A 26399-nucleotide genomic window follows, 5' to 3' on the forward strand; every position below is an offset into this window, starting at 1 on the left:
GGCGGGGCAGGAAAGGTGTTCCGCATGCAGACTCCGCGCTGACCCTCAGGGCAGGACGCCGGCTGCGCCCTGGGAGACAGGGCTGCTTCCTGGTGCCTGCCCACAGGAGAACAGTTTCCCAGCAAGGGCCAGCTGGAATGTGTGTAGCCCTCGAGAACACGAGAGCCTCTTGCTCCCTGGCAAACATCCTGAGCTCTTGCAGAACAAAGCACCGCTGAGCTGCCCCCCGGCCCTGGCTTGTTCCCAGAGCCCGGAGAGCCCGTGGGGGCACTTCCAGTGTGGAGGAGGCTCCAGCGGCCTCACCAGAGAGCCTAAGGCCTGCTTGCAGGGAGACTTTGCCCGGCCCCATGGCAGGTGGGGAAGCTGTGCTTCTGGCCTCCCCTCCAGGGTCACCTTGTTTCCTGGGTGACCAAGCGGGAGCAGGGTGAGCAGCCTGCCTGTCCTTGCCCAGCCCCCACGGGCCTCTCCCCGGCCTAGGCCAGCCACAGGCCCTTAGGCCTGACAATTCAGCCATCCTGGGCCCCCAGGAGGGTCCCTACCCCAAAACCTGCTCCTGTCCCCGTGTCCCCACTTGCCATTCCGATGGCTTCGTGTCCCTGTGTGGCTGCATCCAGGCTTCTGGCCCATGGCCGACTGCGTGGATACCCTTCCTCTGCTTTCCTGCATTCCGTCCCTGCCCCATGCTGCGGCTGGAGCTCCCTGAAGCCCAGGACAGTGATTTCCGGTCCTTCTGTGTCCGGTGTCTAGCAAGGACCCTCAGTGACTGTTTGCCAAGGGAGTGGGGGAGGGAGAGAGGCAGACAGTTAGGGGGAGGGCTTGCCCCCTTGCTATGGCGTGGACCCCATTCCCTCGTGAGCAGTGCAGCTCTGGGGGGCTCAGCCCAGCCCCTGGGGCCTCGGGGCAGGGTATCTGGCCTTTCTGGGGTCGGGGTGGTTCTCGTTCCTAACCCCTCTCTCATGGACACCGGCCCCTCCCATGGCCAGCCCCGCTCTCTTCTCCAGCTCCCTCCATCCCCTCCTGGATCCAACAAACCGTCCACAGGACCTCTGTGACAAGGACGCCGGCCTCTCCGTGTCCACCTTTGATCAAACCCCGGCCACTGGGATCTTGGTCCCCTGACAAGTGTTTCCCAAGGACTTCCCGTGGCTGGGGCGGGGGGAGAAGGGCAGGTGGTGGACAGCTGTAAAGGTGGTGCCCACGGTGGCCCTGAGGGCCAGAAACATGGGAACCCCAAGACAAAGGCCAGGCAGCCATCTTCTGGGCGCCCCGGAGGTCATCACCCCTGTGAGTCCACATCGAATGAGTCTTCAAAGGAGACGCTGTGGAGCCGGCTACGTGTCCAGACAGAACCTGAGGGGAGGGACGGGTCACTGGGAGTCATAGCCGGGCTCCAGGCCCAGTCGGCCCATTTCCTGCCGAGTGACGCGGGCCACTCGCGGTCCTCTGGACGCCTCTGTGGTCTCGGTCACGGCTGGGACAAGGCTGCCTCGTTGCTGCGTGAGCGCTGCTCCCACCGCCCCTCCCTCCCCCACTCACCAGACCTAGGCCGAGATCACATCTGAGAATCGGCCGGAAATCCAGGAGGGCCTAACTCCGGACTTGCTCCCCTCAGGCCGAAGGCGTGAAGGCGGAGCCCTTTGAAAACCACTCGGCCCTGGAGATCGCGGAGCAGCTGACCCTGCTGGACCACCTCGTCTTCAAGAAGATCCCTTATGAGTGAGTGGGCGCAGGTGCCGGGCCCTCCCGGTCCCCCTCCCCGGCAGCCGGGCCGCACTGCATCCCTGGGACCTGCGCGCTAGACTTCCCGAGCCACGTGCACTCTCCGCAGGGGGACAGAAGCGTGGGTGTCCACAGGGGTGCGGGAGGATCCTCGTCCCTGGCCCCGGGTTCTGCACGCAGCGTGTGAGTGTGCACACATGTGCATGAGTGTGTGAGTGTGCACTTGCGTGCGCCCCAGGGTTGGGGGGGCAGCTCTGGATCTTGAAGAAGCCTCGAGGCCTGGCATCACCCGCTCTGGGCTATAGTCAGTCTCCCGGGTGCTCCTAGTGATTACACTGTTTAAATGAATTCGCACCACCTTCCTGGAGCTCACAGCCTACCACCAGCATCCGTTAACAGCCTCTCTAATACGTGCACGGTATTCCCCAACGGTGCTTGGACCCATGGGGCGCTTTGCAGTTTTCACGTTTGTATCTAAAGCTGAGGTCAACCTCCTCGTAACCAAGTGTTTCTGAGTTTCTGACAACTGTCCGAGAATAGTTTCCCAAAATTAGGATCTTCGGATCTGAGCTCTGAACCATTGTAGGGCCTTTGGTCTCTGCTTTGCGGAAACTCCCACCGGCCGTCACCGGGTGGAGGGTGGCCGCATCTCAGACACCTGCCACGTCTCCTGGTGAAGCCCGGGTGCTCTGGGAGGAGAAGCAGAGAATCTTTTCAAACCCATTTCACTCCCCTCCAGCCCACAGCACGCTCACCGTCCCTGCCAAACGCAGAGCTTCCCCTGGGAGGCTCGGGCCGTCTGTGGCCTTCTCACATGGTCCTCCTCACCAAAACACTCGACCGGCTTGGCTTGTGGGCTCCTTCCCCTTCCGTCCCTAGACTGCAGACCTTCCTCTCTGCACACGAGCCTGAGATGTGAGTTCTCCCCGTCAGGCCCGAGCTCCAGGACAGGACCAGCCGGCACTCTGCACTCCACAGTAGATGATGTGCCTCCCACAGAGTCTCTCATCTTCTTGGCCTGGCAGCAGCCCCGTGGGGAAAGTGTGTTCATGTTCCCATTTCACAGATGAGGCCACTGAGGCCCTGAGCCGGGCCAAGCAGAGCTAGACGCCAGCCCAGGGAACCTTCCTCTCTGGGCTCTGCAGGAAGTTCCTCCCCGAGAAGTAAAAGCCTTTCAAAGAGCAGAGAAATCACAGCAAAGAACTGAGCAAGGCAGAGCTCATCGGCCCTGGGTTTCCTTACTTCCCACAGGGAGTTCTTCGGACAAGGCTGGATGAAACTGGAGAAGAACGAAAGGACCCCTTACATCATGAAGACCACTAAGCATTTCAATGACGTGAGTACGGGGGCCCGGGGTCGGGGGGCAGTGCCTTTCTCTCCCGGGTTTTTCTTCGGCAGGACCCTTGAGGTCCTGGGTGACCAAGGGTGCAAGAGTGGGCTCCACACGAGGCACCGGACTCCTGTGATTTGTAGGCGTCATAATCTCACACCGACCCTTAGCCCACGTTGTAGACACAAGGAGACCAAGGCTCCCAGGGCGGATGCCTGGGATCTCCTGACAAGTGTCTGGAGGAAGACGTGTCCCGCTGACATCCCCAGGACCGCCCCGGCTCCAGCCCCGGCCAGCACAGGGCGCCGGCGGCTCCCGCCCCCTACGAGCCCCGAGGGCACTCTGAGCCGAGTCATGGCCCGAGTGAGGGCGCTTGATGGCTGGATGCTGGAGCACAGGACTCTGCTTGTCCTGACGGCCTGTCCGGCTGCCCGGGCTGCCCGGCCAACGCCCCGCGCCGGGGAGGCTCCTTGGCCGTGGGGAGGAAAGGCAGGAGACCCCCCTACTGCAGCTCGGGGTGGAGCCCTGTAGGGAACCCAGCAGCAGAACAGGGGGCGCCTGTCGGAGAGAGCAAGTGGAGAAGGTGGGTGGGTCCCGGAAGCACCCCACCCCAGGGTGTGCCCGGGACCCAGGCGAGTCGAGGGCCAGGACACGACGTAAGCATCAGTGGCCTGTTTGCCTCATGCCGGCCTCTGCACCACAGTCCTCGTCATCACCGTCTCGTTTAACCCCGTCTCTCTCACTTTATGATCAGGTAAACTGAGGCCCAAGGGGGTTAAATTCCATCCCCAACATTACACAGCAGGACAGCCTGCTTTGAACCCACGCAGTCCACCTCCGAGGGCTGTCCTCATCACCACCTGGCATCTGGCCATCTCTCTTAAAATCCGGCATTTCCGCCAGACACAGAATGTGTGCCTCCGTGACGGAGACCGTCACAGCCTGCCACTGTTTCTAGACCTTTCTCTGACTCTTTGCCTCATTGGTGGTACCGACTGGGCTCTCCAACATCAGGGCTAGAATGAGGGCAGGGGACCGAGGTGCCCGGAGTGCACCCACCCTTGTGCCCACGTGCACCCTTGAAGCCTGCAGCCCCTTAGGACGGAGTTGAGTGCAAATGTTGATAATCAATCTCAGTGGTGGTTCCAGAGTACTTCCCCTATTTCCCTGTTTGGGATAATGTTTGTTTATGAGGTTAAAGAAATTCTTTTCCTTGTTTGCTAATGGTATTTACCACAGAAAAATGATGGATTTTATCAACACTTCTTTTCAAATCTATTGAGATGGGCCTACGGTTTACCCCCTTTAGTCTGCTAATGTGGAATCACTTCGTCAGGTTCTCAGGAAAGCTCCCATTGCATGTTTATTGGATTGCATTAAAGTCACATCTTAGTTTTGAAAAATGGTATATTTATAATCCCATTTGGGAATTTGATCTTTTTCTTCATCATTCAAACCTTTAAAACTTTTTTTTTCATGTAGGTAAATTTTTTTCATGTAAGATCTTCCAAAGTTCACATCACTCTAGGTTCCTGGGTAATTTACACATTTCCACTGGGATCGTGAAGATCTTTTTCATGGTGTCTTCTAGTTGGTATGGCCAATGCATAGGAAAACTTCTCATTTTTGTATGTTGAGTCTTTAACCAGCCACCCTAATGAGCTCTGTCAGTTGTTCTGGTAATGTTCCAGAGCACTGTCTTGGGATTTTCGAACAGGCAGTCGTTTCATCTGCAAATGATGGTGATTTATCAGCTTTGCAGTACTTATGCCTCTTACTTTTTTCTTGTCTTATTGCATGGGCTTAAAGATCAGCAACTTGATTGCTTCAGAAATCATCCGCAATGAGGACATCAACGCAAGAGTGAGCGCCATCGAGAAATGGGTGGCCGTGGCTGACATATGCCGCTGCTTGCACAACTATAATGCTGTGCTGGAGATCACCTCGTCCATGAACCGGAGCGCAATATTCCGGCTGAAAAAGACGTGGCTCAAAGTCTCTAAGCAGGTGCGGCGGGAAGCCGGCGCCACTGCCTGCCTGGGGCTGGGCTGGGCTGGGACACCAGAGTGCTGGCCTCTGGACATCCATAGGTGGGGAAAGGACAGGGTGGGGGCCAACACTCCCAGGAGAACCCCTTCTCCTATATCACCTGGGACCAGGTATCGGGCCCACCCATATGGCACTGGGACCCACGGAACTTTAATTCCCACTTGAAAAATTAGCACTGCAAAGCAGGGCATGTAAGACAGTGACGACTGGTCCAACGTTCTTCTCCTTGTGTTGGGACAAGAGTGGTGGCTTCGTGCAGATTCGTGCAGATTCCGATCCAGATCTGCAGGGCTGCCGAGACGGTGGCCGGATGGTCTCGCAAGTTCCTTCCCAGGACTCTAGTCTCACCAGCCCTTTTGGCCACCAGGGATAATCAATGATCTTAAATGTGAGCTTGATCTTTATTCGCTGAGAACGTGATTCTGAAATGTGGATTCTTCCTTGGGAATAAAGTTCCCTACACTAAGGTCGTGAGGAGGCAGCTCTCCTAAGAGGAGCACACCATGGGGCCACCTTCTTGGTGCACGCGGTGGATGCCCCAGCCCCAGCCTACACATGTGCAGGAGGCTGGACAGGCACGGCCAAAGGGCAGAGCAAGCCTCTGAAGGCACTGGTAACTTGGGGCGGAGTCCGTGGTCCTGCCGCCGGGTGGGCTCTGGGGGGCCCACTGTCTCCAAGGGGCGTGTCTCATCTGGACAGCTCTGCATTTGCACGCTGAGTCCTCCTTACTGTTCTCTTTATTACCCTCCCTCTCACCACCCTCATGCCAATGGCAGGTCACAATCCTGCGACCCCAGGCAGGCAGCAGGTCCATAAATTCCTCTTCCTTAGCTAAGCAGCCCGACTCAGGAAGGCCTGGGATGCTGCCCTTCCCCACATCTGGTCACCCTGGCCCCGGTGACAGTGAGCCTACAGCGTGTTACAGGGTTGGCCCCGCTCCTGGCAAGCCTGGGCCTCTTGCCTCTTCACACATAGACACGCCAGGGCTAGGACAAGGACAGGGGCTCCTGGAAAGAACAGAGGCTGGAGCTCAGGAACTCAGGCGTGTAGGCACATCTGGCCGTGTGTGGCACGCGGCGCTGGGGACTCCTGAAGCCGGGGGCTGAGCGGGCCACTGTGGGACCCCCGAGTCATCCAGGCTGGTTTGGCCTGTGAGGGCTCAGGCACGGCAGGTGGCGGAGTCTGAGGGCCTAGTCCGGGTCCGCATCTTTCTTCCCCTGCCCTCAGACCAGCCCCACTTTCCCACCACACTGGGGGCTCCGTGACCCTCCTAGCCTTGTTCCCCAGCGTCACCTGTGGTCTGAAGTTGGGAGGGAACCACCTTGACCATCCCGAAGTCTCCCGTTCTCTTAGGGAAGCGCAAATGGAGGGCAGCTAGAGGTCAAGGCGCATGGCCTGGCCTGCATTCTCGGATGCCATTCAGGACCTGGGTCCAAACATCAGAGGTGCCTCGGACAGCGCACGCAGACCTGCACACTCTGTGGCCCGCTGGGCCCTGCTGGCTTCTCCCAGCCCTTCGGCTGGGCCGTATGCGTCTGCACGGTGCCTGGCCAGCACCAGCCAGGGACGGTCGCTGTCCCTCTGCAGGTGTTCCGTGGATACTTGAGACCCACCAGAGGGGCTGTTTCTTAGCAGGCCTAAAACACAGCCCCAGCAGCGGGTTTTCATCGTTGGCTTGAATGTGCTGGCCCAAAGCGGGAAAGCATTAGGTCCAAGTGCAGGCCAGCCCATGCAAGAGCCAAGCAGTCAGGCTTAGGTGGGGACTTCTGGCTCCATTTCCCTGTTCTTCTCCCATCCGTTGCCCCATTCTCTGGAAAGGGGGATTCCCTCCAGGTGCAGATGACTAACAGATCTATGTGTCGCCCCTCCAGAGGATGGTTGCATTCTCGGGGGGACAGAAGTCTCTCTTTGGCCAGCAATACCTCGGGGCCCCTTTGGGAGGGAGCAGCCTTGGCCATCCAGAAGTGTTCTGTTTGGTGAACAGGAAAGGATGAGCTTCTGGGGGCTCTGTGATCATCTTTGGCCTCCACACCACGTCCAAGGCAGGCTCCTCGCTTGGTCTCTGGTTTCAGTGACATATTCCAAGTGCCCCTTATTTCTGCCCGCGGCAGAGACGCCCAGGGTCCCGGGGGCCTGTGTCTCCTTGAGCTCCTGGCCCCACCAGGAGATACTTGAGTGGCTTTGGAATGCTGTTTTTTAAGCAGTGGCTGGGAAAATCCAGTGGTCTCCCAGGCTGCAGAACTCCTTCCTGGACAGAGCGACGCCCCAGAGGAACACAGATGTGGAAGGAATCAAAGCATGCCCAACTCAGAGCCACAGATTGGCCCCAAGTGTATACCCCAAACCCCCATGTGTGACAATATCCTCCCTAGGTTCCCACGACCACTGGTGGGTGATACTTCGTCCGGAGCTACGTGGCCCCCGGGGCCTCCTGATCTAGCTTCTGTGGGGCCCACAGTCCTAGGATATCTGAGCTCTTACTGCCTTTAGGGAATACCTGGGCCTACCCTCCCATTCTCCAGATGTGAGCCTGGAGACCCAGCACTCTGCGAGGTGTGTGGCCTTGCCCGTGTGCTCGCTGAGGCCGGTCGCAGCGCCAGCCAGGCCCCGCGGTCCGGGACTCTCAGCCCCTGCATCTGGTCTCACGCCTCAGGTCCTTCTTCCCAGGCGGGTGGGAAGGAGGAACGCGCGGGGCAGCAGCCCTGGACAGAAAACTCTGGAAAAGTGCAGGGAAGACGCTGAGACGCCAGGGCGGAGGTGGGCCGGGTGTCCAGGCTTCAGGACGGATCCGTGAGGGCAGCCATTTCGGGAGGAAGCAGAATCCCGTGCCCTTGGCTGTGTGTGTCGCTTTCACGGGATCCAGAACACATTTCTGCTTTGAGCAGGGTAGGTCCACACCGGTGACGACGCTTCTCATCAGTCGGGGAGCAACCTGAATGGGGTGCTCTTCCAGCCGCGCCCCTTGGGAAGCACACGTGGGTCTCTTCTCCCATCGTGTCATTTTCTGGGGGCAGACTTCTCAGAAAACGTCTGGCCCAAAGCTTAGGGGTTGTGGCCCGTGTCCCCTCAGCCATGGTCTGGACTTTGAGGACGGGAGCTGGAAAGCAGGCTCACTAGTCCACCTCCCCGTTGTGTAAATGAGGGAGTGGGGGCCACCGAGGTACAGGGCCTCCCCCGGCCGCGCTGGGGAAGGAGCGCCGAGCCAGACCCAGGGCGGCCTCGCTTAGGCCGAGGCCAGTCTCCAGCCTGACGTGTGGCAGACGGGACCCTCAGCCGGGGGTTGGCTCTTCCCCTGCAAGGCCCGTTCTTCTAGAGGATCAGCTCGTCTGCCATCTTCCTTCTCGACTCTCACATTCGCGTGGGGTCCTGAGAGCTACAGGTGAAGGTGTATCCCTTGGCCGCAACCCTGGGGTTCAGTGCGCGAGAGAGGCTCTGCCCTGGAGCGGGGGCTCCTTGCCGTTGCCAGCCCCACCTCCACCCCCATTCCCAGGGTGCCCAGGGTTTCCAGGTCCCCCACGCCCCACCTCTGTGTTTCTGAAGGGTGCGTGTACACTCGAGACGCACAAGACGGGGGTCCGTGTCTGACTCTTTAGGAGTTGGGGGGTGAGGTTCCAGGCTCAGGCGGGCCCCGGAAACGCCCCGCCCCGTGACGGGGCAAAGCAGAGGGAGTTCTGGAGTACCGAGGGCAGCCCGTGGAGTGAGGGCTGGTGCCTGGGGCCTCACTGCGTGCCGCGTTAGTAAATGCTTCTAATTCTTTCTAGACAAAAGCTTTGATTGATAAGCTCCAAAAGCTTGTATCATCAGAGGGCAGATTTAAGAATCTGAGAGAAGCTCTGAAAAAGTAAGTGTGTGTCGTTTTGTTACCGTTACTGTTTAAATCGTAGAACCGCATTGCAGAGGCATTCACGGGCCACATCGCCTGGAGCAGGAGGTCTGTCTGTCTGTCTGTCTGACCGTCTACCCACAAGACCCTTAGGCACCCCAGACCTCCAGGGTGGGTCAGCTTCGTCCTCCGTGGTCTGCTGGAGAAATCCCAGAGTCTCGGTGGCCTTTCCCGAGAAGCAGAGAGAGAGGAGGGGGCACGGGGAGCATGCTATGGTCCCCATAAGCCCGAGAGCTGTGATGCAGAGGCCTCCATTCTGACGTGCACACTTGCCCACATTTCAGTATTTCTGACATCAGAATATGCCCTAAAGTCAATGTGTTTATTTAATGTGATTGCATTCCTTTTTTTAATTGAGAATTTGTCCCCAAAACAAGATCGCATTGTGCAGAAAATGGCATCTTGGAATCAAAGAAATGCAGTTTTGGCAACAATTGTACCTTACTGTTCGCGGAGCCCCCCAGCCGCACCTTACTGTCCGCGGAGCCCCCCAGCCGCACCTTACTGTCCGCGGAGCCCCCCCAGCCGCACCTTACTGTCCGCGGAGCCCCCTCAGCCGCACCTTACTGTTCGCGGAGCCCCCCAGCTGCACATTACTGTTTGCAGAGCCTCCCAGCCTCGGCCCTCTTGTCATTAGACCAGGATGGTCCTGTATCGAGGGCTGTCTTGTGCCCTGTAGGATGTTTAGCAGCAGCCCCGGCCCCCACCCACGAGATGCCAGTGCCCCCTCCCCAAGTTCTAACCACCAAAACTGCCTCCGCTCATTGCCGACTACCCCTGGGAGGCGAAATCTCCCCCCGGAGAACCACCACTGCACGTAGATTCTCCCATCCTGCTTCTGCTGACGACACTGAGGCCCTGGGGCCGTGGTGACAGAGCCAGAACTTGGCACGAGTGGCTGTGAGGCCAGCGCTCGGTGGTTTGCCCGAGGCCGCCTCCTGTGCAGGTCCAGGCGAGCTGTCCCAGCAGAACAGAGCCCCAGCCCAGCGGTACCCACTGTGGCCACTCACAGTCACCCCCGCAGCTGTGCGCCGCGGGCCGCAGCACTGGGCTCTGCCGTCCTGCCATGGGCCGAGCCGGGCTGGCCTCGGCCTTTCCTCCCTGGGCCACCCCGGGGTCCTGGCTCCTTACAGAGCCCACGAGCGCCTGTCCTGCCGTCAGGACAGACCACACGGTCACTGCCCCCAGGGCCTGGGGGCGAGGCAGACCCACCCCCGGCAGGCCTGCGCACCCCGCTGCCAGCCCCGTCTGCCCTCCTCGTTGGCCCCCGCCGCCCCGGCCTGTCCTTTGCCAGCTCTGTGTGCCATTGTTGGTCGCATCCCCACGTACTTGTCCTCAGACTGATGTCCCACCCGCATCTGTGCCGTCTCTCTGGTGCCTGGGCTCCACGGAGCCCCCGGGCTGTGCTTTTGGGGGCTGCCGCATCATGCATTCTCCAGCCTGTCCGCCCGCCCCGGGCGCCCCTCCATCCGCCTCCTTCCCATGGCTTCCTCGTCCGTCCGCCACTGCCTCCGCGCCTCCATGGCCCCTGTTCTGTCTCAGTCCTGTGCTGTCTTCCTTCTTCCCCTCGGCCTGCGTCAGTGCCTGGCCCAGGCACCTCCGCTCCCTGCCATGCGGGGCGGCGGGGTCTCCGGGCATTCTGGGGGCTGAGGCCTTCATGCAAACCAGGTTCTTGTTTTATGGACGCGTGGGGCAAGCCCTGCGAGGGAACGAGAGATTGGGGACACACGGGGCAGATGTGTCCTGTGCCCCTTCTCCGGAGGCGCTGTGGTTTCCCCATAGATCTGTGCCGTGTGGACCCCTGGGGGTCCATCTCACCAGGCAGGGGACAGTGGCAGTCTGTGGGCACAGCGGGTGACCCAGACAAGGAGCCGTGCTGAGCCTTACCACGTGGGTCCCAGCCCACAGCACTATGACAATGAATAGCCTTATTACCTTTACGAGCCAAGACTTCACCCCTACATCTGATCCCTCTTCCTCTCGCCCACCTTCTTAAATCCCCCCAGGTCCACCTACGGCGCTTGCTGTGTGCACCTGTCAGTCCCCTGCCCAGAACCCTGAGCATGACCTCATCTGCCCTGCTCATTCCCCAAACCCACACCCTTGAGGAGCCCTGAGGCTGTCCCCTCCTGTCTGCCTGCCAGCCATCAGAGCTTCCCACAGCTCCATGCCACAAGATTTGGCTGAGATTTAAATTTGTCAGTAAAACTTGGTCACCAGCCCTTTTGGGGTCAATTCTGGTTTTGCCCCCCGTCTAATCTTAACCCAGCGCACATTTTCCTATCTGCACGTTGGCTTTAATTTAAATAGGAAGCCCGCCGTTAGAGGAACCCTGGGGGGCCGGGCTTTCGCTGCAGGCGGCTGAATGAGTGAAAGACAGAGGTGGCCATGGGGAGCCAGTCGGCTAGCTGACCCCCAGCCCCTCACCAGACCCTCCTCTTCATGGGGGTGAAAATCCACCCATCTGTGGGAGACAAGGAGTCCAAGAGCTCCAATATCCCAAATACCTCTTCCCACCTTGATTTTCTGCCTGTGCCCACCCAGCAAAGCCTGGTCTCCCGTTAACAAGACGACAGAGCAGTTTGTCCAGGGGTGGCAAAAAACAAGATTGGACTCTGGGCCCCACCCCCACTCCTGCCCCATGGCAATTTTTTCCCCCAAATCTGAGTGCCTAATTTTCTTGCACGGCGTGCTGGAGGCTTGGACCCTGGCTACAGAGGTTCCGGGCCACACAGCCCAGCCTGAGTGCCCCTCACACCCTCCCTGGGAAGGAGAGGAGGGCCCTAACCAGAGGCAGCAGAGTGGGTGGGAGAGTGGCCCGTCCCCGCCCCCCGGGGCAAGGCAGAGGAGGGAGAAGGGAGTGGTGACCCCTTGGTGGAAGCCCACTGGGCAGCTGCCTCTGATTTTCAGTTGCTGGTACCCTGTGATCTCTGTTGTCCCGCTTGACATCATCAAGAATTTCTTGGTGGAAAGAAATATCCCAGCTGGGGACCCCAAACAACCACAGAAAGGCAAGACCACATCTAGGCACTGCCCAGAAAGCCAGAGGCATCATTTAGAATGGAAAGTGGGGCACTTTCCTCTCTTCTCCCTAAAACCCCAGGTACGGGCATGTGAGGGGTCTGTCAGCAGGGGAAGCCACCCCATACCAGCTCTTGTGGGTGGGCCCTGATCCAGGCAGGGCAAGACCCCACCCAAGAGGGCCCGGGGTGCCCCCAGGGAAAGCTCAGAGCTAGCCAGACGTAGGGGCCCTCAGCATGCTTGCCTTTCCTTCAGGTCGGTCCCCGCACAGGGGCACCCTCTGGGGACCCTCCACTGGCCCTCTCCTCCGCACACCTGCCCCCACCTGCCACCTCCACGCCGGCCACCCCACACGGTGACCGACACGCCTCTGGGTTTGGTAGGTTGGTTACATGTATGGATTTGCTGTGCGTGCGAGTACATGTGCACACACGTGACTGAGTTACTCACGTGTGCTCGTCCCCGGGCCCCTCCTCGAAACACCTCACTAGGAAGCGGGGAATAGGGACAGAGTGGTAATGGGGCTGGTGATGCCACTTGCAAGTGACTAACTTACACGTCAGCTGTGTTTCTACAGCCGGCTCATGAGCTGCCGTAAATAGGTCAGGGAAAGCCACCTCCGTGGTCAGGGGAATGCCTGATCCTTCCCACTAGTCTGGACAGTCGGAGACCTCATAAGGCCCCCAGGAACACTCTGCGGCCACATGGCCCCCCACTCCCCCTCCATCCCAGACAAGAGGTGCTTCCCCGCCTCGGGTTACCAAGTTACCCCATCAGGTGCGGAACCAGCAGGGCGAGCTGGGAAGCCCCGTCAGAGGCCGCTGGCCAGCAAGCTGCCCCCCTCCGCCGGCCCCGGGGCTCCTTCTCCATCTTTGAACTACGTCTCCGTCCGCCCCGAGCCCGTGCCTCAGACTCGCAGGGTGATGGGCGGGACGTGGAAAGCCGGGCCTGTAATGGTCACAGACTGTCTGGTGGGACCCAGAGACGCCTGCCAGTGACCCGTTCAGGTCTGGCTTTTTTTTAAAATCACAACCCACAGTAAAAATATATATATATATTTTTAGAAATGCATATATGCATAACAAGGACTAAAACTTCACAAAGCAACATATACTTTTGGTCCATGCAATGAATTCAGATGTTTTCTTTTATTCTATTTCTGACTTTTTTTTCATTTAAAAAAATTCTGATCAACACTTGCTAAATTATTTTCAATACCCAAGAAAGAGTCAAGACCTAGAGTTCAAAAACCGATTGTCCTGTCCCCGGTCTCCCCAACTCCAAGGGCCCACCTCCCACCCGCGTGCCAGCTGTATTTACATTCACTTAGCAGATCTCCCCATAAGTAACTCACGTTTTCCCAAAAATCAATGTAATTAAGAAGGAAAACGCTATCAGGGCAGTAAACGGAAAACCACCTTACTTGCCATCATACAAGGTTGCCACCATAAATAGATACAGTGGGAACAAAGCAGTTACTGAGTTCTGGCTGGGATCCCGGTCTTTGCCAACACTCTGAGACCTGTTGCTACTTGTTTACAAAGGAAGAAGTGGGGGAGGAAATGGCCAGTGTCAGAAGGCGTCAAAGCCATTCTACCCCCAGAGGAAAGTCTGGTGTTTCTTACCGTAGGAATCAGTGTTATTTAATAGAGTGTCCCCTGGCCTCACTCAACCATCTGAGCACCAAAAACCGCCTTCGCCACCCGCTCTCCTGTACGAGGGGAGCCTCGGGACCCAGAGACCTGGCCGGGGGTCACACAACCAGCAGGCGCGGGGCGGAGGCTGGGGTTCCGTTCTTGCCCCCCATCCCCCGTCCTCCCCACCTCCCCTTCCTCTAGAGGGACAGGTCGCCACGTGGCAAGAGGAGACAAAAGTGAGAGGGTCTAGGAAGGGGGTCGGCTGCACCTGCAGGTACACGCAGAGAGCCTCCTGCATCTGTGTGCTGAGCTAAGAGGAGGCAGTGGGACACCGTGAGGGCCCCCTGAGGGCACTCCCCGGAGCTCTGCCGGAACATGGTGGCTGCCGGACCCATCACTCCATCAGCCCCTTTCCTGGTCCCACCCAGAGGCACTGGAAGACGCCACCATTGAGCCGTAACCGAAGCCCCTGCTTCAGATCAGAGAGGTGTAGTCCATCAGTCCTGGGCCCCAACTCCCAAAAAAGTCACCTGTCATGGACACTGTCCCCCAACCCCCTGCCCAGAAGCCACCTGCAGGAGGGTGACCTCAGGGGGCCAGGGTTTCCTGCTCCGGCACCCCTGTGCTTGGGTGGGCAGGACATCCCCGTGGGGCCAGATGTGGAGGCAGAGAAGTCTCAAGGAGCGGAAAGACGCTGGGGGACCGGGTACCATAGCTGGCAGAATGGGGTGGGGGCTGCAGAGTCCAGCGGGAGGTGACTCCAGAGCAGGACTGGATGGAGAGTTTCACTAGAGAGACGGGGGAGGGGCCTGCATCCAGGACAGGGCGGAGAGGTAGGGGAGGGCTTTCTGGCTCAGGGAGGGAGGGGGCCGTTTGTGGAGAGACCCCAGGCCCCACTGGTACTGTCACCCCGTCACCCTCAGAGCCACTTGACAATCCTGGGCCCAAGAGTTCCCGTGATTCTCGGTGAAGAGAAAGCCCTTTGCCTCCAGCAAAGCAGAAGATGCATGCAGGGCGCTCTATGTTAGTAGAGGCTCATGGTTCTAAATGAAAAACTGTTGTTTAATGCCATTCGCTTTGAAGTTGTGACCCCCCCTGTGTCCCTTACCTGGGGATGTACCTCACCGACCTGGCCTTCATCGAAGAGGGGACGCCCAATTACACGGAGGACGGCCTGGTCAACTTCTCCAAGATGAGAATGGTGAGTCTGCCGGGGCGGCGGGGGGGCGTCCAAGCCCGACCCGAGTCCCAGGACCACCGGGCCTGCTCCATCGGGCACGTGCTCTCGGAAGCCGGGTCTGACTCCTCCAGTGACAGCCGGGGCTCCCCCGCCAGCCGGCCTCCCTGCACCCCCTCGGATCATGCCCGCAGTGGAAGGGTGGGTGCTCTTGGCACAGTATGCCCACCCCCCAGGGGAGCAGCCTGAGGCTCGGAGGGGTCAGTGGCCGGCCCACGGTCACCCGCGGGTGAAGGGCAGAGCTGGGTCTCGAGCCACGTCTGCCTGACCCAAGGGCTGTGCCTTTATCTGCACCCCTTCTTTTAGTGTCCATACGGACACTTGCTTCGTGGGGCCCCACAAAATCATGAACGCAGCACCTCCCAAATTTTCCCAGAGATTGCTGGGGCCTGGGAGGGGGTGAGGGCCAGAGTTATAGCCAGCCCGTCTGCCTTCTCACGGGACGTTGGGTCGGTGCTGTGTGATGGGCTTCCACTGAAGATTTCCTTCCCTAGAAGGGCTTCTCCGTCAAACGCAAGCTGGGAGCACCATCCTGGGGACGGGTCGGGGCCCCCTCGCGGGGTGCCTGCCCACAGCGGGCATTCAGAACGTGGCAGGTGCCCTGACCTTTGCTGAGAAGCGGGGGCTGCTTTGGGATGTTGGCCAGCCTGCCCCACTCGTGGAACGATACCGTTTCTGTCCCTTGCATCATTAACCTGTAGAGTTTTGACCAGTCTCACCCGTGGGAACAGGTTGCTGGTTCAAAGGAAAGCACCTGCCTCGGTGGGGCTTCCCAGGGGGCGGCGTGTCTGGGAATTAGGCTTGGCTGGTGGTGCCCCTTCTGTGCTGCGAAGTGGGGGCACGGAGACAGCAAACTGTCTTCTTAAACACTCCTCCTTCTCACAGATATCTCATATTATCCGAGAGATTCGCCAGTTTCAACAAACTGCATATAAAATAGAACACCAAGTGAAGGTAAGCGGCCTGCACCCCGTCCGTCCCTTCGGCTCTCACACAGGTGCTCTCTCTGGACCACCCCCTCCTCCCTCGTCCCTCCACATCCAACCCCTTTCGCTCACGGGCTCCCCTGGGTGCCGCTCCAACACCAGCCCTGCCAGGAAGCCCTCCCTTTCCCCTTTCTGCTGACCTTCCGATAGCAGGTGCCGACCTTGCTGCTCCAGGCCGTTGATGGTTGGTGATCCCGTCTGATCCCCCACCAGGCAAGGGAGGCAGCGTTTACAACTTCGTTTTGAAGAGGAATACGCTCCCTAGTTGCACAAGTCACTTGTGGGAAGGGCAGGCGGTGAAAAGCCCCCCAGCGACCAGGTCGCCCCCAGAGGCAGCGGGATCCCCATCTCTGTGCAAACGGGAGCTCGCCCAGCTAACTAGCTGTGACGTGGGACACCTCCTTGCTCCGAGTCCCTTCCTTCCTCGACAGCGTGTCTCTGAGACCATCGGCCTCACAGCGGCAGAGAGAGCGCCTACTTAGCCAGCTGTCTCGTGATGGGCGCTTAGGTTGGGTCCGCCCTTGGCTGCGACCTCCAGGGCGGCAGAAAGCACACGCAGGTCCACACAGAGGGCTGCTGCCCGCGTGGGGGCCTGCGAGCAAGACCAGCTCTGGGAGGCGGGGAGGGCCTGTCTGGGGGTGACTGCCGCAGGCAGGCCAAGCCAGGTGAGCCTGGGCTCCCGGAAGGATCCGGAACCTGGTCCTGAGGACCCTGGGAAGCCAGGAAAGGAGCTTACAGAACTGGTTTAATTTGCATTTGTAAAGACAGCATGTTGGTCTCATTTCACTCTCTGAACCGTGTGCCCCGTTTTACAGATAAAATCACTGAGACTTGCTGACCCAAACTCTGGCTCCCAATCCTATGATCTCTTCTCTGCCCAGAGATCCGTCCCCTCCCGTCCAGAGCCTCTCAGCCTTCTAGCTCACAGCTCACAGAGGGTCCAGCCCCAGACTGACCACCACGCACCCCAGAAAGTCAAGCTTCACTTTCCTTTACTGCAGATTTGCCCTCTGAGAATCTGTTTTTGAGAAGAACCAAGGGGTTATTGATGGGGCCCCTTTCCCCTTGCTCTGTGTTCATTCTGTCATTCCACAAATATTTCTTGAGCATGTGCTGCGTGCCAGGCTCTGGATCAGGCCTGGGGCCCCTTCTCCTGTCCCTGACCGCTTCCCGGAGGTGCTGTTTGCAACCCGTCTCCCCTGACGCAGAACTGTGGGAGCTCGACCTTGAGCATGCTCGTGATGGAGAGAACTAGCTGGTCCATGTGCTGGTGCCCACGGGTCCAAATTTCTGTAGGTTTATCTAGAAAGGGGTGCTGGCGGGAGGCTGGAGCTGGGCGAGGAAGACCAGCAGCCAGACACTCACGTCTTTATCAGCGGGTATGGGCTAATCTAGACTGTGATGTCTGGAGTCCACGTCCTGGAGGTGTTGGTGAGAGCCATGAACCAGACAGTCATCCCTGGGTCTGTGACTGGGAGCCAGCGTGTTCGCCGCTCCTGCCCCCACGATAGCACAGGGTCCAGGAGCCAAGACGCTCGCGGCAGAGACCTGATTTTGCTTTAGCAGCCATCCGAAGATTCCCAAATACCATGTAAGACGTGTGATGTGTTTGGTTCCACAGCTGACAAATGAACGAGCCTTGGAAGGACTCTTGGCGAAGCTGGGGCTTCCCCGGGGGGGTTGGGCTCTGGCCCCTCGGGCACATCTAATTGTAGGAACCCAGCCCGGCCGTGGGTCCTGCGGATTGTCCACTCCAAGGTTTTTCCCCGGAATGAGCCGTGCAAGACCAGACGGGGAGCCCCGGCCCTCACCCAGCCCGTTCCCACTTTCCTTCCTGGGGTGAACGTGGCTTGGAGCTCTGTCAACCTAATGTTTAAATCTATCTTCGCAGCATAAAGACACGTTGAGAGAACGTGTAAACCCCCAGACACCCACCACTTAGATTCTACACTTGACATGGTCGATTTTTTTTTTTCAAGATTGGAGCTAAAATCAGGGCGCCTGGGTGGCTCAGTTGGTTAAGCGTCTGCCTTCGGCCCAGGTCATGATCCCAGGGTCCTGGGATCGAGCCCCGCATTGGGCTCCCTGTTCGGCGGGAAGCCCGCTTCTCCCTCTCCCTCCACCCCTCCCCTGCTCATGCTCTCTCTCTCTCTCTCTCTCTCAAATAAATAATTAGAATCTTTAAAAAAATTAAAAAGCCCCAAAACATTTCACCTAGCGTTCCGCCAAAGAAAGGCAGTCGAGGGTCCCGCTGACCCCCTGTGACTTAGCATTCCTGTCAGGACGATGTTCAACGACAATACCAAGACAACATGAAGACAAAACGCGGCGTGAGGCCCGTGAGCGCCGTGCGCCGGCCTGGCCGCCCCGCCGAGGGCCTGCTTCCCGGGCCCGGCGTTCGCCGTCAGGTGTCCCAGAGGCCCCACGGCCCTGCGGCTGCTTCTCCTTCTGTCTCTTCCTCCTCTCAGGTGACCCAGTACCTGCTGGACCGATCATTCGTGATGGACGAGGAAAGCCTCTACGAGTCCTCTCTCCGCATGGAGCCCAAACTGCCCACCTGAAGCCGGCCGGCCCCAGCCGCACCACGGACACGCGCTGTGACGTTGTACATAGTCGTCTGGTTCCTGGATTTTCCTCTTTAGTATGTGCTTCTCCGAGGACACCAGTCCGTTCTCGTTCTTAGATTCCTGTAGACCGGAATAGGCGCTCGGCTCCGTTTCCGACGTCGCCCTTCCCCGCGTCCCGCAGCGCCTGGTTCTTTCCAACGACGACGTCGAGTCTTCCCGGCCCCTCGCTCTCTCGGGAGGGGGGACGGAGCCCGTGCAGACGCGAGCCTGGGCACCGTCCTGCTTCCGGCGCGCCCCGGCCCCGGCCCAGCATGTTCCATGTAGTTGTTCTAACTGGGGGGTGGGGGGAGGCGGGAGGGGACCGCACCCTGAAGTCCAGTCATTCACAGATCTTCCCGCTGACGGTGATGCCTGTTTCCAAAGCAGCTTTTTCAGCCAAATCACAGGGGTCCAAGCTCCCCCGTCTCCCGGTAACCCGACGGAGGGGTGTCCCCTCCCCCGAGGACCACGCCCCGTATCACCAGCACCACCACCTCCTGCCGGCGCGGTGTGCTGTGCGCTCTAGGACTCACACCAGGTAGCATGAGTAGCCGTCTCTGTGAAGCCCGGGCGAGGCCCCGGAGCGCCCAAGGGACACGGAGTCACAGCACAAGTTGCGCTGGCCTGCGCCGACCGCGGCCCGGCGTTCACTGCAAGTCGGGGACGCAGAACACGTCACTCCTCCTCTCCTAGCTGCCCAGTGGTCACTCCAAGCTTCCGTTGAGATGCTCTGAGTCTGTCTGCTTTGTGAAAATAGTCCCACACCGTAGAACTAGGGAATCAATAACCGAGTGTTTTTATCGCATATACTGTGGTCCTGTCTGAGCGCCTTCTAGCAGGAATATAGTATCGTAGTGCTTATTCTGTGAATACTACCGTCGATTTTTTACACTGTACAGTAGAGGGAGCGCGGGTTCACTCAAGCGGCAGGCATGCTCACGACGACAGACAGACAACTTTTGCTGTAAGCAATACCTAGTGGTATGAGAATTCTATTTCAAGTCCTACAATATTTCAACTTACGGCTTGTTTGGAAAAAAAAGAAATTTCCATTTTTGTAAAAATATATGTTTCCTGATTACCTCTTGCTAATAAATCTCTTCTATCTCAGGGTGAACAGTGACTTTTGATGGGTTTCATTCGTTCACTCAAAGGGTATCTGAGGAGTCCCTGGTCCTTAGCAGACCGCTGGGCTGGGGCTGGAGATCCAGAGTGACAAGGACATGGACCCTGCCCTTGGGGACTCGTAGTCTGATGAGGGAGACCGTTTAGGTGATCTGCTACCCCTGGGACAAATCACCCCAACACTTTAATGGCTTGAAACAGTTTCTATTAGGTTCCTGGGTCCTGGGGGTTGAGGACGGGGCTCTCCTGAGGTCACGGTCACAGCAGCTGGGGTTACTGAAGGCTCGACTGGGCGGGGCGTCCAGTGGCTGGAAGTTGATGTTGGCTGCGGGCTGAGCTGAGGCTGTCCCCCCAGCACCCTCACCTGGCCTCTCCGTGTGGCTTGGGTTCCTCGGGGTGGCTGCTGGGTCCCAAGAGCCACCTTCCAAGAGGCTCGGGCAAAAGCTGCAAGGCTACTTATGACCCAGCCTCAGACTCCAACATCCCAGGGATCCAGCATGTCACCAAGGCCCGCTGGGTCACTAGGGAAGGGGACCAAGCTGCTGCTCCTAACAGGAAGCGGAGCAAAGGATTTGCAGCATCTTTCAGTCTCGAGATAGATCACTTGAGCCTCTGTCAGAGGATGGGGCGGGAAGGGCCGTGAGGATACCAAGGAGGAAAGGGCATGTGGTGGGGGGTTGGAGAAAGCCCCACAGAGTTACGAGGAGGTGGGATAGGCGAGGGTGACTTGCCAGGCAGAGCAGATGGGGAGGGCGCCCCAGGCAGAGAACGCCCAGAAGCGTGAGAGAGTGCGCTTGCTCAGGAACAGCTAGCGTGAGCGTGCAACACAGAGGTGGAGGTGAGATGGGGGACATCAGGACATGGGAAGCCCCGGGGACGAGAATTCCCAGAGGGGAGGGCAGCTCCTGACTGGGACCAGCAGCCCTGGCCACCACCCGAAGCTCCCAGCGGCGACAGAGGGTGAGCGGGAATGCGCCGAGGAAGAAGGGTCTGAGCCCCACACCCACGCCCCGGGGAGAGCAGCCGGGGGCACCCCGACCATCTCCCATGGGGGCCAGGGCCAGCACGCCGCCCTCAGTTACAGGCACGAAGCCCAAAGTAGGGCAAGACCCACTTCCGGAACCTCCCAGGGCCACCTTCCCTCGGACCCACGGCCGGCGGGCGCAGCTGCCCTTGCGGTCTCTGCAGGCACTCTTCATCCCACTTCTGCTGTGACCTGAGAGGGACGGTTCCACGGGACCCGGCTGGTGGTGACCGCCCGCTGCACCACTTACCTGCTGGTGAGCCCAGCCAAGTCACTCAACCTCTCTGAGCCTCAACTTCTTCATCTGAAAAATGGGGATGAGAATACCTCATCCTAGAATAGGATTAAATGAGCTAACTCACAGAAAGTGCTTAGCACAGGATGAACAGTTACCAGTAGGGGAGAACCGGCGCGTTTTGAGGTCCACAGGAGGGCGTATGGGAAACATGCCTCTTCAAAGTGAAGCCACGAGCCGTTACCCCTTCTGGCATCGAAGGCCGTGCCAGGGTCCGTGGGCCTTGCCTACCGGGACGTCCCCGAGGTCCAGGCATGGCTGAGCTTGTGGTCCCCTTCCTCGCCGTCCTAGGAACGAAGGCGAAAAGCCCAACTGGGTATCCTTGGCCTCCCAGCCTCAGGACGGAGACTGCCTGGCCCTTCTGCCCCCATGAGCAGACCCTGAGGCGGCGGATGCACCAGACCAGAGCCCGGGGTGCATCTATTCCTGATGGGAAGGCAGCTCGCTGCACAGTGCTGCTCCCCAGGGGGCGTCTGGAGGCATTTTGGGGGTTCAGGGTTGGTCACGGAGGTGGGTGGAGATGGGGACAGCAGCTCTACATGGCGCGGGGCACAGGTCCTGCACCCCAAAGTTACCCAGAATGCCCTGCACTCAGCCAGACTACCCAGGTTCAAATCCCCGTCTGGCCACTCACCAGCCGTATGACCTTGGGCAAGTTATGTCACCGCTCTGTGCCTCGGTTTCCCCTTCTGTAAACCATGGACGATAACACTGCCCGCGTTGCCGTGACGATTCGGTGACATCATGAGCACAAGGCAAGCGCCTGCCTGATGACCCCTGGCTGTCATTCCTTCATGAAGTATGTACAGAACGCTCGGGCCCCGCGGACTCCAGGAGAAGCGATGCGGTCAGGGACACCCCCCTCCCCCGCCAGGCTCGCGCTCTGCTGCGCAACGAGCAGTGGGCTAGTTTCGGAAATGCCCTGGGCAGGGTGGTAAGCGCCATGAGGATGATCAGGCAGGGGGGTCGGGAGGAGGCCGAGACCCCCGACCTGACCCGGATAACGCAAGACCGCGATGTCACCGTCCCAGCATTGGCGAGGTCACCACTCATGAATGCAGGTGCTCAGGATCAAGGTCAGGAGCTGGGCGGTGCTCGGAGCTGTTTCGGGGCAGGACTAAAGTGAGACCCAAGGAACGCCACCCCCCAACCAGGTGTCAAGTTTAAGGGGCTGCCAAAAATCACTATAATAAAGGTAACATTCTAATGCTTTTAAAAAGTCAAAATCAACGCAAGCATCCGTGATGCACAAAATTTGAGCATTTGCAAAGCAAACAGGATCAGTGTCACTGATCTGTCAGTTGGCCCCAGGCTCCCGTGGGGACTGAAGAGGCAGGTTGCTGTCACACGATACGACGGTGCCGCCCAGACCCACGCACCCTCCAAGCATGCATCAAACTCCCGCGTGTGCATACCTGGTGAGCATCATCCCACCCCGTTCCTGACCTCCTGGAGCTCCTGACCCAGCTCCAGCAGGACACCCACACAGCCAGTAACCCGCAGGATTCCAGCTACAGCCGCACCTCCCTCCTGCTTCGGACCGTCTGGCCAACCATCTGGAAGCCGTCCTCCTGGGGGTGACCCCTGCCACTTGCACTCAAGTGGACCGAACCGACCTCAGCAGCCTCCCGCCCCACCCCGGCCTCCTCGGCACCCCACCCGGTTGTGCAAGCCAGAAACCCAGAGGTCACCCCTGACTCCCACTTGCAGAGGGTCCCACGGCTCCCATCCATGTTAACCTCCTAATCACCTTCCAGGCAGGTGGCAGCTCGTACCCGCCCCTGCCAGCACCCTGGGCCAGCATTCTCCAACTACAGGACCCCGACACTCTTCAAAACTGCCGAGAACTCTGGGGTGCCTTGGTGGCTCAGCCTTCGGCTCAGGTCTTGATCTCAGGGTCCTGGGATGGAGCCCCTGCATCGGGCTCCCTGCTCAGCGGGGAGTCTGCTTCTCCCTCTGCCACTCCCCCTGCTTGCGTTCTCTCTGTCTCAGATAAATAAATAAATATCTTAAAAAAAAAAAAAACAAACCTCTTGCGAATTCCCCCCCAAAACCCATATGAGTGGGTTATATCAGTCGCTATAATTGTAGTTACTGGTTAGTGTATTCAAAACTAAAACTTCAGGAAAGTCTTTAAATAATTATTTGTTAAATCCATTTAAAAATAACGCCACCACAGCAATCCCACGCCTGGGTGTGTGCAGGTTCCCGAAGATAAACCGCACCTGCCTTCACAGCAGTGGGAAGGAGTCAGCGGCCCGAGTGCCCGTCGGTGCATGAGCGATAAACACGCGTGGTCTCTACACACAATGCGGCCTCGAAAGGGAAGTGTGGCGGGGCTGGCAGGGTGCGCCAGCCCCTGGCTCGGCGGGTCCCAGGCGGACCAGGCTCCGCCACACGCCGCTGACAGAATCGAAGGCAGAGAGACAGACAGGAAAGGGATTCATTTCAGGGGGGCCGGCAACGGGAAGACAGCGGGCCAGCGTCCAAAGTGCAGAAAACACCTCCAGGTTTATAGGAGGAGAATGTGGGCAGGTGGGCGGTGAAGGCCAGGTCCATCCCTGTCTCGGGGTAGGTCACGGGGCTCTCGCGGGCTCAGGGCAGTCCTGGCTGCTTGAGGGGGCGGTTTCTGTTCCCATCACGGGATGCTCTGGTCTTTCGCCCAGGTTAAGAGATAAGCCAGAAAGAAGAACAAAATTAGCAAGTACAGACTGAGGTCGAATGGAGGTGGTTGAGGTCCTCGCTCAGAGGAACACCCGACACCTGCTACAACACGGATGCCCCCGGAGGACATCATGCCTGGTGAGATGAGCCGGTCACAAAAGGACAGATGCTGTAAGATTCCTCTCATGAGGCACCGGAGTCTCAAGCTCACACAGACAGAGAGTCAATGGTGAGGCGGGTGAGGGGGGTGACGGGGGCTGGGGAGCTGCTGTGTGGTGGGGACAGGGCCTTGGCCCCCAGGATAAGAGAGTCTGGGGGACAGGGACAGCTGTACTCGGTGCGCGTGTGTTTAATACCGCTGAGCTCTCCGCGGTCAGGATGGTAAGGTCTGTGTCCTGTGTGTTTTACCACAATCTGTAAGATTTCATTAAATAACAAAAAGAAATCTGTGATGGATTTACATGTTAAAACAAACAATAAGCCCAAAATGCAGTCATTCACCCACAGGACTTGCCCCAGTTTCATCCTTTCCCAAGAATGTCACCTTTTATTTTTGACCTGAAACAGCAGAAAGGCATTTGCCCACAGTTATGCAGACCTCAGCTCCCAGCCAAAGTCTCCGTGTCCGTCCGCAGGGCCGCCCTGCCCCGGGGGCTCGGGGGCTCGGAGGAGTGTGTGCTCCCACCCCCACCCCACCCCCTCCCCCCGCTTGCCTCAGCCTGGTGTTCCTGCTCAGACAAGGAGTCTCCCTCTGCTCGCCTCTCAGAGGAGTTCCGTGAGCGTGCCTAGGGCCGTTCTGCTAAGCAAGGGCAACCGCTCATACCAAGACCCTTAGCTGCACCACATCTACAAAGAACCGCTTCCGACAAATACCATATGATCTCACTCATGCATATGTGGAATTTAAGAAACAGTAGGCGCCGGGGTGGCTCAGTCGTTAAGCATCTGTCTTCGGCTCAGGTCATGATCCCGGAGTCCTGGGATCGAGCCCTGCATCGGGAAGCCTGCTTCTCCCTCCCTCCCTCTCTCTCTCTCTGTCTCTCGTGAATAAATAAATAAAATCTTTAAAAAAATAAAAAAAGAAACAAAACAGATGACCATACGGGAAGGGGGACAAAAGGAGAGAGGGAGGCAAACCATAAGAGTTTTTTTTTTTTAATATTTTATTTTATTTTTTTTTAATTTTTTTTTTAAAGATTTATTTATTTATTTGACAGAGAGAGACATAGTGAGAGAGGGAACACAAGCAGGGGGAGTGGGAGAGGGAGAAGCAGGCTTCCCGCTGAGCAGGGAGCCCGATGCGGGGCTCGATCCCAGGACCCCGGGATCGTGACCTGAGCCGAAGGCAGACGCTTAACGACTGAGCCACCCAGGTGCCCCTAAATAAAAATTTAAAGAAAAACAAAACAAATACAAAGAACCTCTTTCTATGCAAGGTGACATTTACAGGTTCTAGGGATCAGGGCCCGATATCTTTTGGGGACCCTCATCCTGGCCCCCACCATTTCTGTCTCCCTCCACGACTCAAGGCGTGTACAACTGCGCCCACAACACAGGAGGAGATGCTCAGTTGTTCTTACTGTAGCCAAGTGTACTTTATTCGAAACAGTGTTTCTCAGTGTATGTTCATAACTTAATAACAATACGCTGAACCATTCTAACTTCTGTAACAATAAAGTAGCTTTGATAGGACAGTCCTCTTACGTAAATGGAGACATGATTTAACGGAATGACATTTCATGAGCTCCAGGCAAAGCAAATGTTGAATTATCTTGTTTAAATTAAATGGCTCTTTTGTGCTCAGTGGTAAACATCACCAAGTGTGTCTGTCTCACTAACACAGTGGATTCGTTATAGTCTAAATTACACAATTCAACTACACGTAACTCGGAATTTAAGCTGGGATATTATTGAGATACAAGCCTTTCACATCCCCCCATGACTGTTATTTTCAAATGACAAGACACTAGGAAAAATTTAACAGAATTTTATGTTTTCAACCGGCTAAACAAACCGCAAGCAATGGACAGACCCAGTTGTCACCCTTGCTTTGCCACTTCCCGGTGCGTCACCGTGGGTGAGAGACTCAGGCGCCCTAGGACCCACAGCCCCACTCACGTTCTCGAGAGAGCAGGGTGAGTGTGGACAAGCACGGAATGGGTGCCCCTGGGCGGGCAGCCAGACTTAGAAGTCCATTTCTCTCTGACAACCCCACAAGCCCACACACACAGCCCAGCATGAAGCACGAACCCTACGGGTGTGAGCCCCACTTGTTTCTTCTTTTTTTAATCTTTATTTTTTTTTAAAGATTTTATTTATTTATTTGACAGAGAGAGACACAGCGAGAGAGGGAACACAAGCAGGGGGAGTGGGAGAGGGAGAGGCAGGCTTCCCGCCGAGCAGGGAGCCCGATGCGGGGCTCGATCCCAGGACCCTGGGATCATGACCTGAGCCGAAGGCAGACGCTTAACGACCGAGCCACCCAGGCGCCCCTACTCCACTTGTTTCTGTCCATCGCTTTGCGCCCTGAAAACCACCGCAGCTGCGTTCTGGGATTTGCTGCCCCAGCCCGAGGGGTCAGGGAAGGGGCATGAGCCGGACTGCAGCGGAGCCCTGCCCTCCGTCAGCACCTGCTGGTCAGCAGAAGCTCCGTGCCACATTCAGGCTGTGCAGGCTGGCGGGGGCAGGGGGGTGGCTGTCGCCGAACTGCGACAGGGACAGACAGCACGCGGATGACCAGGCTTCCTTCAAGGGGAAACAGACCACCTGTGGGGTGAGTGTCTGGGGACACGGAACAAGGGCCAGCTTAGCAATCTGCGGCTG

The 26399-nt window shown here is 58.1% G+C and overlaps 1 protein-coding gene across 1 annotated transcript in view; it reads left to right on the forward strand.

Moving 5' to 3' along the window:
• The window catches only part of RASGRF1 (Ras protein specific guanine nucleotide releasing factor 1), a 101872-nt gene extending 83449 nt beyond the window's left edge, over positions 1–18423 (forward strand). The window contains exons 22-28 of the mRNA XM_044918143.1: positions 1613–1716; positions 2971–3055; positions 4859–5056; positions 8860–8939; positions 14723–14840; positions 15762–15830; positions 18331–18423. Of these exons, the coding sequence (XP_044774078.1) occupies positions 1613–1716; positions 2971–3055; positions 4859–5056; positions 8860–8939; positions 14723–14840; positions 15762–15830; positions 18331–18423 (747 nt within the window). The remainder of the gene's footprint in view (positions 1–1612; positions 1717–2970; positions 3056–4858; positions 5057–8859; positions 8940–14722; positions 14841–15761; positions 15831–18330) is intronic.
• Positions 18424–26399: the final 7976 nt, after the last annotated feature.

Source organism: Neomonachus schauinslandi, chromosome 9, assembly GCF_002201575.2.
Source record: "Neomonachus schauinslandi chromosome 9, ASM220157v2, whole genome shotgun sequence".
Classification (NCBI taxonomy): domain Eukaryota; kingdom Metazoa; phylum Chordata; class Mammalia; order Carnivora; family Phocidae; genus Neomonachus; species Neomonachus schauinslandi.